At 40.0% G+C, this 22142-nt stretch overlaps 3 protein-coding genes across 4 annotated transcripts; all 3 read left to right on the top strand.

Annotated features, from left to right (window-relative positions):
* The first annotated feature begins 1403 nt into the window (after nt 1-1403).
* LOC146577867 (myeloid-associated differentiation marker homolog) lies at nt 1404-7908 on the top strand. Of its 2 annotated transcripts, none has more exons than XM_085269422.1 (2): nt 1404-1495; nt 6884-7908. In XM_085269422.1, exon 2 carries the CDS (start codon nt 7009-7011, stop codon nt 7906-7908), a length of 900 nt encoding a protein of 299 aa, XP_085125548.1. In that variant the 5' UTR covers nt 1404-1495; nt 6884-7008. The 2 variants fall into 2 exon arrangements, with proteins under 2 accessions (XP_085125548.1, XP_085125549.1); XM_085269423.1 differs by lacking the exon at nt 1404-1495 and adding an exon at nt 5724-5738.
* Nucleotides 7909-11607: 3699 nt separating this feature from the next.
* LOC146577866 (uncharacterized) lies at nt 11608-17118 on the top strand. The gene is made up of 4 exons (XM_085255970.1): nt 11608-11683; nt 13295-13483; nt 13689-13748; nt 14143-17118. The coding sequence occupies exons 1-4, from the start codon at nt 11677-11679 to the stop codon at nt 16122-16124; spliced, it is 2238 nt and encodes a 745-aa protein (XP_085112096.1). The 5' UTR covers nt 11608-11676; the 3' UTR covers nt 16125-17118.
* A 604-nt stretch (nt 17119-17722) lies between these two features.
* On the top strand, nt 17723-21519 carry LOC146577865 (myeloid-associated differentiation marker homolog). Its single transcript, XM_085255985.1, has 2 exons — nt 17723-17981; nt 20067-21519. The coding sequence occupies exon 2, from the start codon at nt 20192-20194 to the stop codon at nt 21035-21037; it is 846 nt and encodes a 281-aa protein (XP_085112111.1). The 5' UTR covers nt 17723-17981; nt 20067-20191; the 3' UTR covers nt 21038-21519.
* The last annotated feature ends 623 nt before the right edge of the window (nt 21520-22142 follow it).

The following is a 22142-nucleotide window of genomic DNA, read 5'->3' as shown; positions in this document are numbered from 1 at the left end:
CATGTCATCTGTGAACCTCACGATTTTACCAGACGGGTCTTCTGAGGTTTGCTTATTGGGAGGAGAGGAGAGAGGAGGACACAACCCTGGGAGGCCCCTGGTGATTTTCTGGATGCTTGATGTGATTCTTTCCAGCCTCACTTACTGCTTCCTCTCTGTGAAATTCCACTCAGGAGTCTTGACATTTCTACTCAGAAGTAACTAGAAAATTCGAGATAGTAATAATGTGGGGTTAATGTGTCAGAATCTTGACACAAAATGACATAACTCACACTTTTGACCTATCGCTGCCGGTTGATTTAATTATTCATTTAGTTATTTATTTATTTACTGGCAGTAAGCTTCCACGCCCATCCAGCAGCGCTACACAACTAAGCATCTCTAGTGAGGAGCACGACATGCCAGTAATGACCTTCTTATTTGTTCCTTTATTGAGTTATAAGCCATCCCCGAGAAGAGGTTTTAGCACTTTACCAAATACGGCAGTGCGGGGCGTGGGCAGCAGCGGTTTTTGACACGGGCGACACGGGCGGTTGCCCGGGGCGGCATCACGGGCATCGGCAAAAAAAAAAAAAAATGCTCGTACTCACATCGGGAATGGCATAGGCACCGATCGGTTTTCTATCGCCCATTTGCTGGGAGTAAGGGCGCCCTCCGTTTGCGAGGTGCGCCTGCTGCTTGCGGCACAGGGAGGAGAGGGCGGGGCGGCGGGGGATTCTCTGGCTGGCTGGAGCAGCATCTAATAGACAACTCGCAAAATAAAACAAAATAAAAACAACAAACACTAAAACAGCGGACATTATGATACAGACTTATAATTTGCACCGACGTTTTTTCGAAATTCTACACGCGAAAAGTGAGCGCGAGAGCCCTCGGTGCGCGCTGCTCGCTGCTGAAGTCAGAGTAAACTTTATTGTCATCTCCACTACATACAGTCCAGTATATAGAGAGACGAGACCACGAGGCTCCAGTTACAGCAGTGCAAGTAAACAAACAATAAATATAAGAAGCGTAAGAAAATAAATCTACACTGCAGTTTGGTGATTTAAAGTCTCCCACACAACCTGTTGACAGGGGAGAGGGGCCGGCTGCTTCATAATGTTGTAAATCCAAGCCCATTATGTAATCATGATTTGAATCCTGGGTTGTGCGAAATCACAGAAATAAACCCTATAAAGTGAATAATATGTGAACTGAAGTGTAGGTCTATTAGGTTATGTTGTGGCGATCCTCAGGTTGGGGGATTTGTCTTCATACTGGAGTGCAAAATTAACACCAATGGAAGATGGACAAGAAAAGTTCAAAGCCATCAGGTGCTCAGTTTAGAAAAAAACAGAAAACAAGAGGAGGAGAAACGAGCAAGGGAGTGTTCGCCCGGGGTGCCAAACAGGCTAGGACCAGGAGACAGATATCGCTGGATAACAGAGGGGATGCGCCGAGGAACTTAAAGCTTTAACATTATTGTGAAATAAAACTCCTGGTGGCTCAGAAATCGGTAAGATCCCGCCTCAGGATGATATGTTGCTCTGAAAGATTTTAAGTAAAACTTAGCAGCTCGTGTTTATCGCGGTCTATTCTTGGAGTAGAGCTGAAAGGCATAGCACCGAGGCGCGTTATGTCCGCTATCTGACATGGAAAACTTCTTAACTACTCAGTTAAACGGTTGTTAAACGCCTCTGTTATACTCTTAGAAATGAACACGCCTCCTCTGGCATGAAAACGAGCATAGATTTCTTTCATAGCTTTGTTATTTTAAGAGAGGTAAGAAATCCTGCAATAGCCTATTTGATTTAACATAACCTGTTATTTGTGAGAAACTTTCTTTGCCCCCATTTTACAACAGTGTGGGTGGTTCCCTTTAACTTTTAAGCTTTATATGGCACGACCCCCTCGACTGGGTTTTGTTAAGAACCTATAAGCATGGTATGCGCGCTACCAAAAGCGTAAACCCAAACCTGGTTTCCTGTCAGCAGAAGAGGCCACATAACCTACACCGCACAACCGCACCTTTTTTCTGATGTATCAGGACCATGCTGCTGCTGCAATTTAACAGTCATCTCTCTCAGTTTAGATCACCATGCATGGAGTGTGTTTAAACCGTGATAATTCAACAGGAAGTTTAAAAAAGTGTTTCTGGATGTTGATCCCTGTTAAAAAAAAAATACACCTGAAAATAGTCCTAATATTCTGGCCTGATTACCATTCAGTCTGAAAAACTGCTTCGATGTTGCTACTGTTGCTTCCTGGATACTCGCTGTTAGCTCTTCAGAGCTGCTTCTTGAGTCACTTTATGTGCAACAGGATATGTGACACCGGAGTTAATGGCAATTGAACGGGATCTATGGGGGCGGGGGTGAGCTAGAGTTGATCTTCTAGTGAAATTCGCCACACCCTAGAAATAAGAAATGTACGTAAAAATTACCCTAAATAACTGTAAAATGGCAACGGTTAATTGCCTAAAATCAAAAAGGGGAAATGCTTGTAATATCTATGTTAAATTACTTTATATTGACAAACGGTTATTTGCTTTTTTTGTCTTTGAAAACAACAGGAAAAATCTGTAACATTATCTACAATTAATCACCCTACAATTTACATAATAATTCTGTATGAATGACAATCTTTCCTGCTTTTTTCATTTGAATTTACAGTTTACAACTGTATGTTAATTACTCAAAACATACCGTGCTTTTCATTTTAACAAAATGTCAAAACACTGTTAGAATTATTGTGAAAATTACGGTGAATTTTGTTTTAATATTAACAAGCTCAGACTGTTTGATAAAACAGTATATCTTAACAGTAAATACGAGCGATTACTAAAAATAAAAAATGTTTATTTCTTTAAGTTCTACAGTCTCACCAAGTAACTTGTGAAGCTCTTTGATCAAAACTGCTGTTTTTAAATGTGCTATATAAATAAATTTTGATTTGATTGTGATTTGATATAAGACAGCTATTTATAATGAAACTAAATTTTGTGGGATAATAATGGCAAAAGGCTATTTTCTATTGTAGAACCAATAACACCATCTGTGTGCTTTTACAGTGATTTTTAACCCTTTAATGCACATCATGAGTCACAAGTGATTGTGTTTTAATCTTCCTTATCATTGAAAAAAAAAACACATTCAAATTCAGAATCTCAGGGATTCATCAGTTAACTTGGTTTGATCATTAAACATAATTTTTCTTATTAGTTAATTGCTTACTCCTCTCCTCGAACTTCAACCATTCATTTCTATCCGTTTATGACCACTGTGTACCCAGGGCTTGACTGGGACAAAAAATCAGCCCTGGCATTTTGACTAGAGACCAGCCCACCAGGGAAAAACCATAAAGCCTTTGAATGAAAACAAACGCTTTTGTGACAGTGATGTACACTGTCCTGTTGGTACACAGCAAAATCTCCAGTGTTAAATTAACACTGGAGAGTGTCTATATGGGTCCACACCTCTGAGTGTTAAATACAACACTGTTGAGTGTTAAATTAACACCTTTGACAGTGTTATATGTTTAAAAGTAACCTAGTCAGTTTTGAAGATTAACAAAGACTAACACTGAGCAGTGCTGATTTTCTAACACTGGAAAATAACTCAAAATGTTAGAAATATTCCAGTGTTAGAAAATCAGCACTGCTCAGTGTTAGTCTTTGTTAATCTTCAAAACATGTTGTTAGCATGTTAGCAGCGTGATGCTACTCTGAACCGGGGAGCTATTTTCTTGATGTGAGCTTCTACTCAGGGGTTTTTCTTCCAGTTCAGAGCAGAAATGCTTTTGTTACGAAACTGGCTGTTGTTTTTCCCCCCACAATTTTAATTATAAGCTAGATATATGGAATTAGTTTGCTAACAGCAACAGGGATGAGTCAGTGAGTCAGTGGGGCTTGTGAATCATGATTCTTGAGTCAGTAAAGTGATTCTCAAGTATTGAACGATTCGTTCACGAATCGAACATCACTAGTCCAGACTGAATCAGCTCAGCAAGGGAGGCCAGCAGCACCCTGCACTGAACCAACAACCTTCAATTTCATTGTAAGTGTCATTAGAGTGTCATTAGTGTGGTGCAGAATGCACCATAGAGATGTACAACTCTCCTGTTGAACACCTCAAGACTGAAGGTACACCAGATATAGGAGGAATAAAATTTGAGTCAGTTTTCAACTGTTTAAAAGATTTTCACATCTGACAGCCAGGTTTGCCATTTTGATCAGGACACAACATTTTAAGGGCATTTTGTCATATGATGTTGTGCTGTTTTTTAAATTTTTTGTAAAAAAAAAAAAAAGAATGGTTGACCCACTCCATTCCAAATCAGAGCATTAAACAGTTTAAATACTCTGACTTTGATACCTCTTCAAAGCCGTGTGAGGTCACTCCTCAAACAAACTCTCAGGACAGTTAATACAAAACTGGAAATTTTTAAGGCTGTTGCCTCTGATAATTGGTGACAGAGTGGAATATGGAACAGATGATTTTTAACCCACTGCATCCAGACTGCAAATGAATCGCGCATTTGCGAAGCCACTGCTGGCATGTGATCCGCAGCAGCAGAAGAAAAGGACTTGTGAGGCTCAGTAACAGAGATTTAATTAGAAAAGTACAGAAATTTTGTGCCAAAAATAAAAATTTTTCTGTATCGATACCTACTGAATCAGTCAGTACTAAAAAGGTATCGTGTTTTGGTACCCAGCCCTACTCGCATATCAGTTCAATTGCAATTATGTCAACGATACAATTCAGTATCCCAATGCATGACGCTAACTTCATTTCAGTTTGTTTTCATCAACAAATAAAGGAGGTGACATATAAGCTAGAGCAGGGCGATATGACCAAAATTATTTATCACGATATACATTTGAAAATTTGCGATAATGATATAACTGACGATATAATTGACACTAGACAAAATACTTTACAACTCCACAACGTTATTAGTGCAAAAAACCCCATCAATGTATTTTCACTTAAACAAGCAGCTGTTTTTTATGTGCATTAAAGTTATATAAAAATGTAACAGTGCAAATTCCTTGCTGACAGTTGAACCAAAAGGCATTTCCAGTGGAAACTGGCCGACATATCCTCAGCATAACCATGTATAATATCCACAAAACTTAAAAAGAGGTTATACACACACAATACCCTAATATTATGTTGAAGCACAGTACGTATCACTCCGCGAGGCGCCTGACTACGATAGCCGTAATGCTCCGACAATCCATCAAGTGGTGCGGGTTCGTAGCTCAGCAAAGTCGTACTAAAACATTTGACAGATTTTCGAGCGCCGTGTACGACATAAAATCGCTTCGAGGTCAGTAAACACAACCAGAGTTCATACATAAGGCACACAGGATTATAAGGGGCACTGTCGATTTTCAGAAAAATCAAAGGATTGATTTTAAGTGTGCATACCTTCACTGTCCTCTGATGGGTCTTTTGATGAGAGTTCTGACTCCTCCATAAGCACAACTTCATCAGATAAAGACAGGAAGAAGAGGATGAAGGGCAAAGCAAAAAAACACAAGAAGTCAAAGAAACATGACCAAAAACCAAGAACAAGAAGTCAAGTGATTAACTTAACAGTTTGATTTTGCATGTGGTGTGTTTCATTACCACACTATTACATTAATGATTATGCTCTCTCAAATGCAGTCCAGAATCCGAAGCAAGTGGTCAACCGGTATAACAAGATTTTGAGGCTGTTCAAAAGAGGAGGCACCATGTCTGCTGCTGATTTTGGTTTGAATGTTACTTCATTATTTTATAAATTTTGTAGTTTAATTTTAATGATCATACATGTGATACACTTTATGTAAAGAGCTACAAGTCATATAGTTTGCATCCAGCCATGTTCTGTATTACCTCAAACATTGGCTGATAGTTTATGACACTTTTTATTTTTGTATCAAAATTTGTGTGTCCAATCTGTAAGCGTTGTTCTCATGTTTTTGTGATTGGCATCTTAAAAATACATTGCGTTCTGGATCTACCCTGTGTGTTGTCATTTATTTTTTGTTACAATGTACTTTAAAAACGTTCACATCTATAAATAGGTTGTACGGTATATATGGTCCCCACTTTAGATGGGCTCACTCAAGATACTTTACTAACAAGTAGTAAATGGTTTGTAACTTCCTAAATAAGTTTATTAAGGTATTTATGAGCATTTTAGATAATCTATCAAAAAAGAAGTTGGTCGATAGTGAGTTACAGCTTTGGCAGCCTTTAAGTGACAGTTATAAATATATTGTAAGACATCTGTTAAGCTATATATGAGTGATGAAACCCTGATATTCAGTGTTTATAAAACATCTAGTATGAAACTACTATGTGTAGTACATGTAGAGTTTATAGTATTATATAGGACTACTAACCATCTACTTACCTTTTACCAGTTATTTTGTATAGCATTGAGCATCCTGAAATGACTGGTTTGTAACTGATGCAGAGTAGCGTTTATAAATGATTAATCAATGAGTTGTAGAACATGAAAACATAATTAATAAAAAGTGTTGTACATTAGCTTATTCATCATGAATAAAGTGTTTAAAGCAGTGCTTGAAAACTATTAACTGATTATGAGAAATACTAAGCATGGCATGTGATTTTAACAAGAAATAAGACTAAACTTAAAGGTTAGACTTTGGAAAACTCAGCTACTGTTTTTATGGACTGTACATAATAAAAAGGATAATGAAATAAAAATACAAATAAATAAATAATACTAAAATAATTTTAAATATAATTTTTTAAAAGTTAAATTTTTTTTAAAATGTCTAAAATAATTTTGTTTTCCACAGACGTACTGTACAGTTATTCCTTAACTGCATATTAAAACATATTTGCTTCATTTTATTCTGATTATCTTTGTCTTCTTCCTGCAGATTATGAGACAAATGCCCACTAAGTAGAGGAGAAGCAGGATCCGACATTCAGTACAAGACTCGTCTTGAAACTTGCAGGACTATTAAAGTCACTTTCACCTCCTGACAGACTGTAACATCCCATCATGCCATTGATTGTGGTCCCTACTTCCCAGTTGTTCAGGATGCGAGTAGCTGCCCTGTTATTCACCTGTGTGGCATTCAGCGCCGCTGCACATGGAGCTCATCTGCCCATCACAGTCATGGCTGACTGGTGCATCTTCTGCTGGGCGTTCAGCTTCGCTTGCACTCTGCTGGTCCTGCTGGTAGAGTTGTTCGGCCTCCAGGCCCGGGTGCCAGTGTCCTGGTCCAACTTCCCCATCACTGTCGCCTGCTATGCTACACTCCTCTGCCTTTCAGCATCCATCATCTTCCCAGTCTTCTTCCTTAGACACCAACAGGCCAGTGAAACCCGTGACCATCGCATAGTTTCCACAGTCTTCTTCCTTAGACACCAGTTGTTCTATCGTGTAGCTCATGACCATCGCATAGTTTCCACAGTCTTCTCCTGCCTGGCAGCTGTTGCCTACATGGGGGAGGTGAGCCTGTCTAAAGCAAGGCCAGGAGAGGTGGCAGGTTACATGGCTACAGCTCCAGGCTTACTGAAAGTGTGCCAGACCTTTTTGGCCTGTATTATCTTCATCCTGATCAGCAGCCCAGTGACATACGACCATCATCCAGCTTTGACGTGGTGCATGGCAGTGTACTGCATCTGCTTCATCGTCTCCATGGCTGTGGTGGTGCTGTGTGTGGGAGAGTGGACCGGCTGTCTCCCCATCCCATTCTCCAAGTTCCTTTTGGCATATGGGCTCCTGGCAGTTATCATGTATTTGTCCGCCACCATCCTCTGGCCTGTGTTCCAGTTTAACTACAGGAGAAACGATGACCCAGATACAATCGCTGCATCTGTAATCACTGCCATCAATTTCCTGCTTTATTTTGCTGACCTAGTGTACAGTGCCAGATTAGTGTTTGTCAGTGGCTGAGAAGAGGAGAGATGTAGCGCTAATTTTGACCCCCCCCCCCCCCCCCCCCTTCTCCTAATTTAAAAATCCTGAAACGTTTTTAAAATCTTTAAAATCCTACAAAGGGATCCCATATTTGCAAAGCCTGTGAGTATGTATTTATTTGAATGTGATCAAATAGTTGCCATACAGTATTTAACCTCTACTGTGAAATGATGGGCGAAGGACACTGTCTCAGCTGAACTCTGGACACACACACATACACATACACTGATACGCACTCCTCCCTCCTCCCTTTCCAAACGCCTTCGATGCTTGTCTCCTCCTGGAGAACACGGTGGGTCTGGGCCCAGCGCTGGAAAAAATTCTGGAAAAAATGTTTCGGATTACTCCTCACCCTCTACCCACCCCTGTTGCTTGTCACGTGCTCCATAATGTTGTGCTGTGGACATTTATGTGCTTTCTGTGTAGAGGAGTTTTTTTGTTTTCTGTTCTCATGCTGTCCTCCCATAGGAGCACAGCATGAGTAGAGGTCTCTTTTTTCCCCTCTTGGACTTTCCCATTGTATTGTACATTTCAGTGTTTTCCATAATACTACCGGTTTCCGACCTGTCTCCCTATGTGATGTCTGTGTTGTGTATGTAAGGTCGGGGGGTCCCATTTCACTGCAGGGCAACTTGCATGTGACAAATAAAGTTTTCTTGAATCTTGATGTGTGCAACACAACTCTTACATCAGCTATCAAAGTGTGAGATTTCTCACAATGAAATACATTATGTATCATGATAAAGTACATTATATACTATTAAAGCCAATAAAGTCAGCACACTGGAACACAGGGGGGTGGCAAACTTGGGCACTTGCATTTCAACACGCTCTAACTGAAAGATCATCATCCTGTAATCTTTTGTTAATAGTGCTTTAAAGTCATATCAGTATCAATATCATTATAATACCAACAAAGTGCTCTGATATTTGTATTAGTTAAAGAAATTAAGCTTTTATCATAAAACAAATATCTTAGACTTTTTACTCACTTGGAAATGGAATGAATAAGTGAGATGAGCTGTCAAAGATGACAGGAAGTATCGATAATTAGTTATACTTAGTCATAAAACGTACTTTTAATTCAAATAAGGATATACATTCTGAGTCATGTGTTTTCATCCTTTGAATAATTGCTACAATGAATACAAGAACTTTCATTTCATTGGAAATCTATACGTCTTTTTAAATACCCAACACTGATACATGAATCACTTGAGAGGAGACCCTGCAGAGTGGAAGGCACTATTCAGAACTTTATGCAAAGTTTTGATTTTTTTTAAGTAGTGAAATTTGTTAATATTTATTGTTTACACTGTTGGTCTCTGCAATATTGCCGTGTTAAAGCAATTACAGCAGTTTCCAGAAGAGGTTAATCAGTGTTTTGGTGAATAAGTGTGGCAGCTATTCATGCCTGTAAAACAAAATCTTGAAAGAAACTTTAAAGGATCCAGGTCCAGGTGGCGGAGCAACCTGAATAAACGGGAAGTACATTGCAAGCAAATAAAGAAGCAGGTATGGCAATGTGATACAGAAAGAAGGGCTGAGAGAAATACAACAAAAAATTATTGAATTATGCAGAAGCAGGGATCAGACAATTTAGGTTTTTGTGCCTTTGGGGACATTTTGATAGGCACTACAAAAACGTGCCACTATTGTGACACTGGGAGAGAACTATTAAAAATGTAAATTATTTTAATAAAAGGAAGATCAGAAAAGGTTAACACTTCAAGGTGGCTTTACAGGATGTAATGCAGCAGAAACATCACAGAAAAAAGTGCAAAGAATAAAGTCCAAACTGGTGTAAATGTGATTAAGCCTTTAGGGAGACAGACACTTAGAATAGAGGAATTTACCCATTTTAACATTTGTATGTTTGTGTTTATTCATAGTTGATTATAGTTTCTTTTTTTGGTTTTCTGAAATGAATGATGTAGTAGCAAGGTGAATAAAACTAATATTAACATGAAAACGTAAAATCTGACTTAATATTAGACACATGCTTCTTCTATCCTTTAATATTCAGCATGTTTCTGCACAAAACATGTGTCTTACCTGCAACCAGTCATGTGTAGCTATATACTGTACTTTCTACCTAAATTACACATTACGTGGCAAGGGCACAAAAAGAAAAGAATGCAACATTATACATTTACATCATCCACTTCATGTCATAGCAACATCCCACGTAGCAAAATTGGTATTGTCACAATCTGGTTGTAGGAACTCAGGCGCAGAGCGGTTAGACGTCTCCAAAAAACAAACAAATCTCAAATTACTAAGCACGAGTTCACAGGAGCTGCGAGAAACACTAACGTCAGTAGTACAATCATCCAGCGACGAGAGGATCTGTGTTCCAGCCTCAAATAGTGCTCCCGGTGATGACAGGTGATTGTTGTCAGGTGTGTGGGCCAAGGGCGGGAGCCCACAGTGAGCTCCGCCCAGGCAGAGAGAGAGAGAGAGAGAGAGAGAGAGAGAGAGAGAGAGAGAGAGAGAGAACCAAAACAGCACATGTAGCCTTGTGGGGCCGGCCGGGCAGGCATGGAGACCATGACAGGTATGGCCCAGATCTGGCCCACATAATGTGCTTACACATGGCCCACATACCGCAAAGAATGATGGCCCTTTGGCGGCCCAGATCAGGTTTGCCAGAGGTAGACATGGGCCAGCACAGGGCCAGTTGCAGACATACAGCTGGCTCTGTGCTGGCCCAGATGTCAGCCAAATGTGTACCTTAATCAAGCCATGTAATAACAACATGTGCAGGAAAATAAATAGTGCAAAAGTAACATGACAAACCTCTGTTCAGACAGTGAATTAACTGATTCTTTTCCTTTCCCCCTTATTACTCAAAACACTCTGCATAACATGCCATATTCACCCAATCACACACTTTATGTGTTTCCTAATTACATTCATACACATTCACACTCTTGACATGCAGATTGGAGGAGCCAGGAGTCAAACCACTCACCTTCCGATCAGTAGGTGACCAGCTCTGCCACTTGAGCTACAGCCACCCGGTGGTAAACATGTGTAAACCCTCACTAGGTTTTGGATAAAGTGTACACTCACAAACCTGTCATAACTGAATTTGTAACGTTGGCTACCATAGCAGTATAGTATATTAACATTGCACTTTGGGGTTCCAACTAAAATATGAACATAAATAGTGCCACCATTGCCAGACCTGGCCCACATCTGGTTGACATACACCCTGCCATGACACCAGTCAGTCAGAAGTGCCAGCTTGATGCCAGATCCTGGCCAGACCTGTTTTCTATGAGACTGGGCCACATAAACCGAACCACAATCGGGCCAGATGTGGCATGCCATCACACAGACAGTGCAGTCTATACCAGGCCTGGCCCATATCTGGATGGCATGCGTCTTACCATGCCAGAAGTCAGCCAGCAGTGGCGGCTTGATACCAGATCTGGGCCAGACCTGCTTGCTATGTGGGATGCTATAATAACATAATAACATATAGGGGCTCATAGCAGGACCAATGGAACATTTATCTTATCTGTTCTATAGAAGGGTAAACCTCACATCTGTGTTAAGATGTTCTGCAAATGCAGAATTCAGCAAATGAAAACAAACATTCAGCTGCACTTTTTATTTCCACTCAAACCGAAACCCTCAGCTCTCTCCATGCCAACGTTTCAAACAGCAAGTGAAAGTAAACCCAGAGGAGACAAGCAACGGACGTCAAGTTCTGCTCTTCGCTGATATTCTGCAAGCATGCCTGGTAAGTTATTTTAATTGTAATATTCTGCAGTCATAACGACCATGTGCATTTTGAGAAGCCTAATAATCGAAGGAAACGACAATGCTTTGAGACTATTGTGATGAAATCACAATCACAGAAATGTCGGACCAAACCAAGCACGTAGCCTGCTGGCACTTTTGATTTTTTATGATACATGACTCATTATGTTAGTCTGTCAGCCAAATTGCATTAAATACCTTTGATTTGAATGGCATTTTCTAGCTTTTTATAATTGAATAAAAAACAAACAAACAAATCAAATTAGCTCGTTTTTTGTCAGTTCACCTAAAAGGCCGCGCAGTGAATGCAGGATCAAAGAGACCAAGAAATCAAAAGTGAAACCAACAAGAACGAAGCTTGATGACATAACATTGCATTATATTTCAGGAACCTCTAGATGGAGCCAAAACCAAACATTGGTAGAGCAGAGCTGTTGCTTACGGTCTTCCCATTTTCACCTGAAGGTCCGGGTGTTCTGGGAATCCATCCTACCTGTTGTTTCTGCACATGCGCACAACACGAAATTAAGTGGCGAGCCGTCATACCCTTGTGAATATTAGCTAGAAGAATACTCTGACTGGTAAAATTAAGTGCCTGCCTTTGTGAATGTGACCTACAAGCATACTTTAACAGCTAAATTAAGTGGCAAATCGTCCTACCTTCTGAGCTAAAGCATACTTCAATAGCTAAAATTCAATGGCGAACCATCCTACCTTTGTGAATATGAGCTTGAAGCATACTCTGACGGGTAAAATTAAGTGGCAAATAATCCTACCTTTGTGAATGTTACCTACAAGCACACTTTAACAGGTAAAATGAAGTGGCAAACCATCCTGGCTTTATGAATATGAGCTAAAAGCATATTCTGATGGGCAAAGTTATGTGGCAAACCGTCACACCTACTTAAAGCTGTGCTGGAATTACTCTGTGACAGCAGAAATGTGCATAAACTACTTACAGTAGGATGTTTTGCCAAAGTAGGAAGGTTTGTCAGAACACTGGAAGACCTTTTGATCTTTTTGAAAATTCAAGAGAGTTTAGTAATGCATGACAATGACACTTACACATATTTGGAGCTGAAAATAAATGTACAGAACACATACATAGCCCATCTCATGCATGCATTTAAAATGTACATTTTCAGCCAAAACACATTCCTCACAGTGAGTTACAGTTTGGATTAAAGTTATAGGTTGTATAACTCAAATAAATGCAGCTCTAGAATGTCTAAAGAGGTAGTTTAAAAATGTTCTTGTAAAGTTAGTGTTAAAAAGATGACATCATATGAACATGAACCTTTTAAAAAGTATCCTTGATTCTGGAGCTTGTGATCATGCTTTGCCAAACAAACTCGACATGCTGCATGAAGGCAGATATGTTACTTTGATTCTTATTGCGGCTGCACAGAATGCAATGTCATGTTTCTCCTATGCCGTCATTATTTTGTGGATGTTTTTAACTTCTTCTGGTGATTTAAAAATTTTACAAATATGTGCAATTGTTTCAGCAAAAGCATAAATGAGTGATAATGGATTTTCCAGCTACATAAATGTACACGATTAATTAAACACTGCAATTGATCTCTTCTAGAACACTCTGGAATGCTCCATCCCTCTGCTAAAATCAGGGAAAGCATCTCTAAGCACGTATGGATCAAATTAACAGGCCCTGCAGCTGGATCTCTCACAGAAGCTTTCTGTCAAAATGTAGCAGGTTTGCAGGAAAACGTGAGCGCTAAAGTGGTAACACCACGAGAAGCACAGAAAGATGACATGACAGGTATCTTGAATAACTAAACAAATAAATGCAGTATTTCTGTGTCATTTCATTTAATATCATTTTTCCAAAGCATGACCTTACTTCTCTCTATGCAATGTAGCAAATGACCTGAGCTGATAAGTACTTTTTTAACAGAAATATAATAAACAACTCTACAAAAACAGAATTGTCTAATGTGTTATTTTCCCTCGTTTTGCCTTTTTAGTGCCACCAACAATGATTGTCATGGAAGGAAAAGCAGCTGGGGCTCAAAAGTACATCAAAGGTAACAACATGCTTGAGGAGACATGAGTTTGACTCAGTTGTGTCTCCGAGGAAAGCATCATCACTGACTGCTCTCCTGGCCCGATGTTTTTTTCTTTTTTGGAAATAAAATGGAGGAGTCTGGGAGAGTGTGTTAAAATGTCTATTTCATTTCATCCTTGATTGCTTCCTATTTTCTTCCTCTTTCCTTTGTCAGTGTACACAGTCACATCTTTTTTCCTTTTTTATTTTTTTTTAGCACAAACCTCTAGTTAACAAACAATCATTCTCTTATGAGTGATGGCTTAACAACAGACACATTTATGTATATTTTTGATGTTTAATCTTTGAGCTTAATATTACAACATATGAGTACTCAAATGCTCTATTAATTTTCTGTCTTCACTTGTTTCCAGTGGAAAAATTGTACAGGGTTGTCCTGCTGGGAAACACTGAAGCTGAGAAAAGCAGCCTCGCAAACGCCATGTTTGGAGAAGACGTGTTCCAGGTTAACAACACTGAATGTCAAACTGAGTCCAAATCTCTCCATGGAAGAAGAATTACCCTGATCAACACTCCTGATTTCTCTGGCCCAGGTAGATCAGAGGAGGAGCTGAAGCCTGAAATACTGAGGTGTGTCACTGAGTGCACTCCAGGGCCTCATGCTTTTCTCATTGTGCTCAAAGCGGAGACATCCACAGAGCAGCAGCAGCAGGCTGTCATTGAGAAAATAAACCAGTATTTTTCAGAGGAGGTTTTCAAATATGCCGCAGTTGTCTTTACTCAGGATGGACCAGACTCAGATGAAATGAAGATCAAACAGTTCATAGATCAGAATAAATATCTGAGTGATCTGGTGAAGAAGTGCAAGAGCCGATTCCACATCATTAATAAATACAACGGACAGGGTGACAGTAGCCAGTTTAAAGTGGTAGACCTGCTAAACACAGTAGGCCAGGTAGTTATAGAAAACAAGGGAGTGTGCTACACCAGCAAGATGTTGCCACAAGCAGACACCCATAATAAGGCTAACAGCAGTGTCTCTAAGAATGAAATGATCAAACTTGCAGGTGCTGCAGCAGAATCCATGGCAAAGGCTTTCTCTGGGTCAACTGTTGTAGTTTTAACTCCAGGATCAACAAATGCAATAAAGAAAGATGGCACTGCAACGGATGAAAAAGAAGGAGAAAATGTAGAAGGAAAAGCTACATCAAAAAGAACTAACAATGGGCAGAAAGAAATGTCAAAAGAAGAAGGAGGAGGAAGAAAAAATGAAAAGCATGCCACATCAGAAAAAACGAATGATGAACAAACAGAAGTGACAAAAGACGAGGAAGCGGCAGCAGGAGGGGGAAAAAATGAAGAGGATTCTACAATGAATGATGAACATACAGAAATGACAAAAGAAGGAGAAGAAAAGGAAGAGGAAGAGGAAGAAGAAGGAGGAGGAGGAGGAAGAAAAAATGAAGAGCATGTCACATTAGAAAAAATGAATGATGAACAGACAGAAATGACAAAAGAAGAAAATGGAGAAATAGCAAAAGAAAAAGAAGAAAGAAAAAATGAAGGGGAAGTAGCAAAAGAAACAAAAGAAGCACAAGAAAGAAAAACAACTGGAAAATCAAATGAACTAGAACAAGATGAAGGACCAAATAAAACACAAGAAGAAATAGAAGAAGCAGGAGAAAAACTGCAAGAGGACACTCAAGAAAAGACCGAAGGAAAAAGGGAAGACAAGCCACACAAAAAAGTACAAGAGAGTGCAGGGGAAAACAAACTAGGGGGTGGGGCATCTGCAGGTGGTGGAACAGCTGCAAGAGGTGTTGTGACTGCTAGAGTATTATTAACAGCTGCAAGTGGTGCAGCTGCTGGAGCATTATCAACAGCTATAGGAGGTGGTGTAGCTGCTGGAGCAGGAACAGGTGCAAGTGCTGGTACAGCAGGGGCTGGAGGTGCAGCAGGAGCAGTAGAAGCAACAGGAGCAGGTGCAAGTGCTGGTACAGCAGGGGCTGGAGGTGCAGCAGGAGCAGCAGAAGCAACAGGAGCAGGTGCAAGTGCTGGTACAGCAGGGGCTGGAGGTGCAGCAGGAGCAGTAGAAGCAACAGGAGCAGGTGCAAGTGCTGGTACAGCAGGGGCTGGAGGCACAGCAGCAGGATATGTGGCAGCAGCAGCAGCAGCAGCAGCTGTAGTCACTGGAGGAGCAGTAGGCGTAGCACGGCTAATACAAAAAATAAGAGATGTGATACAGTTGATAAAACAACATCTTGGAGTGGTATTACTGGTGCTTGTTTTCTACTCGTTGCTTCTGTCATGGTTTTTTCTCAAAGCACCATTTGCTTGGACCCTCCTCTTATCATTTTTGTTCCTGTTGCTTGTTATTATTCTTGTTATCATATAATCACACCATAGACAAGGGCTATGTCCAATATGGCACATGAATCAGAAACACAGAATCTGTGATACAACATCACAGGTTTTAAAATTCCTTGTTTCAAAAATGAGATTTTATAAAACTACCCAAAATATCCGTTATTTTCATGCTGCTCTGTAATCAGAATCATTTTTTTCTGTTTTGTCTTTTTTGTAAACTCAAGAAATTATTTCTGTATTTAAACAATTATGTTTAATAAAGTAATAATTCATTTAAAATCAACTCTGTACTCTAGTATTTCTACCAAATCACAAAACCTGTTTTTCTAGAGTAATTAAGCTACGTTCTACTTTTAAATAATTATATTTTTCAATAAGAAAATCAACTATGTTCTGTCACACATATTTCTTTGTGTTATGCAAAAATAAATGAATGAATTGTCACTGATATTTTTGGATGCATTTTTCCCCTTACTGACTTGCAAGGTTGTGTTGAGTGCTTAAAAAGAAGGCTAAAGAAGCTTCTTGAGTTCCAAAACAACTGACAGAGTTGTAGGTATTTAAGCCTTAGAGTGGGTGTCTCTTTAGAGATGGTCCTAGTGTTATTGACACATTATTAATCATATGAGTCATCACATAGGCCAGAGTGTCGAACCGCTGTAAGACATTGCCCTAAATACACAATAAATACATAATACATAAAAAATTTAGAGTAATTGCCAAGGAAAATGATGGAATGTGCTACACTAACAAGATGTTGTGGTTGATTTGGTTGTGGGTGCTACTACCACATAGCAAAATGGTATGGCCCGGACCTGGCCCACACAATGTGCTTACACATGGCTCACATGCCGCAAAGAATGACAGCCCTTTGCTGGCCCAGATCTGGTTTGCCAGATGTGGCCCACACATGGGTCAGCACCAGTGTTGGGTAAGTTACTTTAAAAAAGTAATTAATTACTAATTACTTAGTCAATATTGTATTTAAAATACTTATCTAATTGCTGTGTCAGAAAAGTAACTTAATTTAACTAAATACTTCTTAAAATCCCTATAAACCTTGAGTGGGCAAACAATAGAAATTAATCATTTTTTTTAAAGACAGTAAGCAGCGGTAGCATCTCTTCCATAATGTAGCCTGCAATCATTTTTTAAGCTCACCTTCAGACGCTTTCTGTGCTGCTGACGTAAAATCAAGTTTTGCCCCACATCTTTATGCACGCTCATCACCATCCTCGATGAGTCTATGACATGTCATCTGTGAACTTCACGATTGTACCAGACGGGTGCAGCGGTTTGCTTAGAGGGAAGAGAGGAGAGAGGAGGGCACAACCCTGGGAGGATTTTCTGGATGCTTGATGTGATTCTTTCCAGCCTCACTTACTGCTTCCCCTCTGTAAAATTCCACTCAGGAGTCTTGACATTTCTACTCAGAAGTAACTTGAAATTTCAAGATAGTCATAATGTGGGGTTATTGTGTCAGAATTTTGACACAATAACCCCAAATTATGACATAACTTACACTTTTGACCTATCGCTGCCTGTTAATGTATTTATTCATTTATTTGTTTACTGGCAGTAACAAGCGTCCACGCCCATGCAGCAGCGCTACTACTCGACACAACTGCGTAAGCATCCCTAGTGAGGACATGCCAGAAATGACCTTTTTATTTGTTCCTTTATTATGTGAGTAAGCCATCTCCGAGAAGAGGAACTGTGACAATTTTGCTGGACGTGGAGGAGGTTTTAGACTTTACCAAATATGGCAGTGTGGGGCGTGGGACCCACAGTCCGCAGACAGATATCGCTGGATAACAGAGGGGATGCGCCGAGGAACTTAAAGCTTTAACATTATTGTGAAATAAAACTCCTGGCTCAGAAATCGGTAAGATCCCGCCTCAGAATGATATGTTGCTCTGAAAGATTTTAAGTAAAACGTAGCAGTTCGTGTTTATCGCGGTCTATTCTTGGAATAGAGCTGATTACAAAGGCATAGCACCGAGGCGCGGTATGTCCGCTATCTGACATGGAAAACTTCTTAATTACTCAGTTAAACGGTTGATAAACGCCTCTGTTATACAGAACATACTCTTAGAAATAAACACGCCTCCTATGGTAGGGTATCTGCATGAAAACGAGCATAGATTTCTTTCATAGCTTTATTATTTTAAGAGAGGTAAGAAATCCTGCAATAGCCTATTTGATTTAACATAACCTGTTATTTGTGAGAAACTTTCTTTGCCCCCATTTTACAACAGTGTGGGTGGTTCCCTTTAACTTTTAAGCTTTATATGGCACTACCCTCTCGACTGGGTTTTGTTAAGAACCGAGGTATGCATGGTATGCGCGCTACCAAACCAAAAGCGTAAACCCAAACCTGGTTTCCTGTCAGCAGAAGAGGCCACATAACCTACACCGCACAACCGCACCTTTTCCTGATGTCTCGGTACCATGCTGCTGTTGAAATATTAACAGTCATCTCTCTCAGTTTAGATCACCATGCATGGAGTGTGTTTAAACTGAGAGAATCCAACAGGAACTTAAAGAAAACTTTTCTGGATGTTGATCCCTGTTAAAAAATATACCCGAAATAGTCCTAATATTCTGGCATGATTGCCATTTAGTCTGAAAAACTGCTTCGATGTTGCTACTGTTGCTTCCTGGATACTCGCTGTTAGCTCTTCAGAGCTGCTTCCTGTTTTGTGTGAGTTTATTGAACGTGACCTATGGGGGTGGGGGTGAGCTAGAGTTTATCTTCTAGTGAAATTCGCCACACCCTAGAAATACAACAGATGTTTCACTCTTTTGCATTAAAAATGATGTAGGTAAAAGGGTATTTCCTTACTCACTCAATCTGCCAAAACACCTACTTTTACCTATCTCATAAGTATATGGGGATTTGGCTAAAATGCAGAATGCAGAATTTGGAGACACCGGCATCATGAAGCTCTATAGATTAGCTTCAAGATGCCAGATCCATGTGGACTTCAGAGGGAGTCCACATGAGTAATGCACATGAGAAGTTATGAGCAGCGCGGAAACTCTTAATCTTAAAACTGTTTACTCAGTCCTCACAGTGAGTGTTTAGAGGCAAGCCCCACTTAATGCTCCTCAATAATAATGGGAATTTCAAGCAGAAATTAACTGAACTGGGGGTTTTCTCAGCAGTGCGTGCACAGTGAGGGACTCACCTGCTAAATCTGAAATGAGTAAAATAAATGTTAGCGAAAATGCAGGTGTTAGATTAATGCACAAATGTTGCATTTATTATTATTAGAATGTGATTTTAAAGTGATTTGCAGATACGGTGCAGTAAAATAGTAACCGGGACAGCTTGTGTTCTGATGCTCAATAATATTTGGTATTTTTCATCAGCAGTTCCACACAGATTTCTGTTTGTAATAATGCAGCTTTCCACTGGATAAATACTGGACTCCACCTGTACTAATCCTCAGAACCTTTTACATAGTGCCCAGTGATTTCTATCAGTACAGTTATTTCTCATGTCAAAAGCATACAGATTTTCCTTTATCCCCCTCTCATTCACCTGAACTGCCTTGCTGTTTCCAGAGAGAAGCATATGTGAAACCTGAGCTTACACCTGATTATTTTTGTTAAAAGTCACTCATCAATCGCTGTCTAATGCTCCCTCCTTGGGATTTTCTGTTAGCTTATTTATGAACAGTCCAGTGGTAAAATGTTGCTAGTATAGTACTAGTATAGCAGGATGGCATGTGATTTTAACAAGAAATAAGATTAAACTTAAATGTTAAACTCTGGAAAACTCAGCTACTCTTTTTATGGACTGTGAATAATTCAAGAAATAAATAAATTTAAAACAATTTCAACATTTTTAAAATGTCAAAAATAATTTTGTTTTCCACAGACGTACTGTACAGTTATTCCTTAACTGCATATTAACACATTTTTGCTTCATTTTATTGTGATTATCTTTGTCTTCTTCCTGCAGATTATGAGACAAATGCCCACTAAGTAGAGGAGAAGCAGGATCCGAAATTCAGTACAAGACTCGTCTTGAAACTTGCAGGACTATTAAAGTCACTTTCACCTCCTGACAGACTGTAACATCCCATCATGCCATTGATTGTGGTCCCTACTTCCCAGTTGCTCTGGATGCGAGTAGCTGCCCTGTTATTCACCTGTGTGGCATTCAGCGTCGCTGCACATGGAGCTCATCTGCCCCACCAAGGCATGGCTGACTGGTGCATCTTCTGCTGGGCGTTCAGCTTCGCTTGCACTCTGCTGGTCCTGCTGGTAGAGTTGTTCGGCCTCCAGGCCCGGGTGCCAGTGTCCTGGTCCAACTTCCCCATCACTGTCGCCTGCTATGCTGCACTCCTCTGCCTTTCAGCATCCATCATCTTCCCAGTCTTCTTCCTTAAAAAACAGTTGCCCTCTGGTGAAACTCGTGACCATCGCATAGTTTCCACAGTCTTCTCCTGCCTGGCAGCGGTTGCCTACATGGGGGAGGTGAGCCTGTCTAAAGCAAGGCCAGGAGAGGTGGCAGGTTACATGGCTACAGCTCCGGGCTTACTGAAAGTGTGCCAGACCTTTTTGGCCTGTATTATCTTCATCCTCATCAGCAGCCCAGTGACATACGACCATCATCCAGCACTGAAGTGGTGCATGGCAGTGTACTGCATCTGCTTCATCCTCTCCATGGCTGTGGTGGTGCTGTGTGTGGGAGAGTGGACCGGCTGTCTCCCCATCCCATTCTCCAAGTTCCTTTCGGCATACGGGCTCCTGGCAGTTATCATGTATTTGTCCGCCACCATCCTCTGGCCTGTGTTCCAGTTTAACAAGAGTTACGGGAGAAACGATAACTCAGAAACAATCGCTGCAGCTGTACTCACTGCCATCAATTTCCTGCTTTATGTTGCTGACCTAGTGTACAGTGCCAGATTAGTGTTTGTCAGTGGCTGAGAAGTGGAGAGATGTAGCGCTAATGTTGCCCCCTCCATTTCAAAATCCTGAAACTTTCTTAAAATCTTGAAATCCTCCGAAGGACTCCCAAATTTGAAAAGCCTGTTTTGCCTGTGAGTATGTATTTATTTGAATGTGATCAAATAATTGCCATACAGCATTTAACCTCTAATGTGAAATGATGTGTGCAACACAACTCAGCTATCAAAGTGTGAGATTTCATATAATCGTGTGGGAAAAAAGTAAATTATGTACTATTAAAGCCAATAAAGTCAGCACACTGGAGCACAGGGGGGTGGCAAAATTGGGCACTTGCATTTCAACACGCTCTAACTGAAAGATCATCATCCTGTAATCTTTTGTTAACAGTGCTTTAAAGTCATATCAGTATCAATATCATTATAATACCAACACAGTATTATGATATTTGTATTAGTTAAAGAAATAAAGCTTTTATCATAAAACAAATATCTCAGACTTTTTACTCACTTGGAAAGGAAATGGAATAAGTGAGATGAGCTGTCAAAGATGACAGGAAGTATCGATAATTAGTTACACTTAGTCATAAAAAGTAATTTTAATTCAAATAAGAATATACATTCTGAGTCATGTGTTTTCACCCTTTAAATAATTGCTACAATGAATACAAGAACTTTCATTTTGTTGGAAATCTATACGTCTTTTTAAATACCCAACACTGATACATGAATCACTTGAGAGGAGACCCTGCAGGGCAGAAAGCACTATTAAGTATTTTATGCAAAGTTTGGCATGTGTGCCACACTGCTGTGGTGAAAGTAATATTTATTGTTTACACTGTTGGTCTGTGCCATATTGTAGTGTTAAAGCTATTGCAGTATTTCCAGAAGAAGTTAATCAGTGTTTTGGTGAATAAGATTGGCAGCCATCTTCATGTCCTTAAAACAAACTCTTGACAGTAACTTTAAAGGATGAAAACCAGGTCCAGGTGGAGGATCTGCCTGAAGAAACGGGAAGTACATTGCAAGCAAACAAAGAAGCAGTTATACAGAAAGCAGGGCTGACAGAAATATATCAAGCAAATGGCTGAATTACACAGAAGCAGAGATCATACAGTTTAGTTTTT

The sequence above is a fragment of the Mchenga conophoros genome, linkage group LG3 (assembly GCF_057382185.1).
Source record: "Mchenga conophoros isolate Kocher_MC1m ecotype Shallow Benthic linkage group LG3, M_conophoros_male_GT1.1, whole genome shotgun sequence".
Classification (NCBI taxonomy): domain Eukaryota; kingdom Metazoa; phylum Chordata; class Actinopteri; order Cichliformes; family Cichlidae; genus Mchenga; species Mchenga conophoros.
Note: the sequence above shows the minus strand (reverse complement) of the source record. Positions and strands in the feature narration are given on the sequence as shown.

What these genes read in the sequence shown, in the direction of transcription:
- LOC146577867 (XM_085269422.1), top strand. Translation starts at nt 7,009, where the DNA reads ATGCCATTGATTGTGGTCCCTACTTCCCAGTTGTTCAGGATGCGAGTA.
- LOC146577866 (XM_085255970.1), top strand. An exon ending in ACAGAAAGATGACATGACAG is followed by an intron (nt 13,484 to 13,688) that starts GTATCTTGAATA and finishes TTGCCTTTTTAG; the next exon opens with TGCCACCAACAATGATTGTC. An exon ending in GGCTCAAAAGTACATCAAAG is followed by an intron (nt 13,749 to 14,142) that starts GTAACAACATGC and finishes ACTTGTTTCCAG; the next exon opens with TGGAAAAATTGTACAGGGTT.
- LOC146577865 (XM_085255985.1), top strand. Translation starts at nt 20,192, where the DNA reads ATGCCATTGATTGTGGTCCCTACTTCCCAGTTGCTCTGGATGCGAGTA.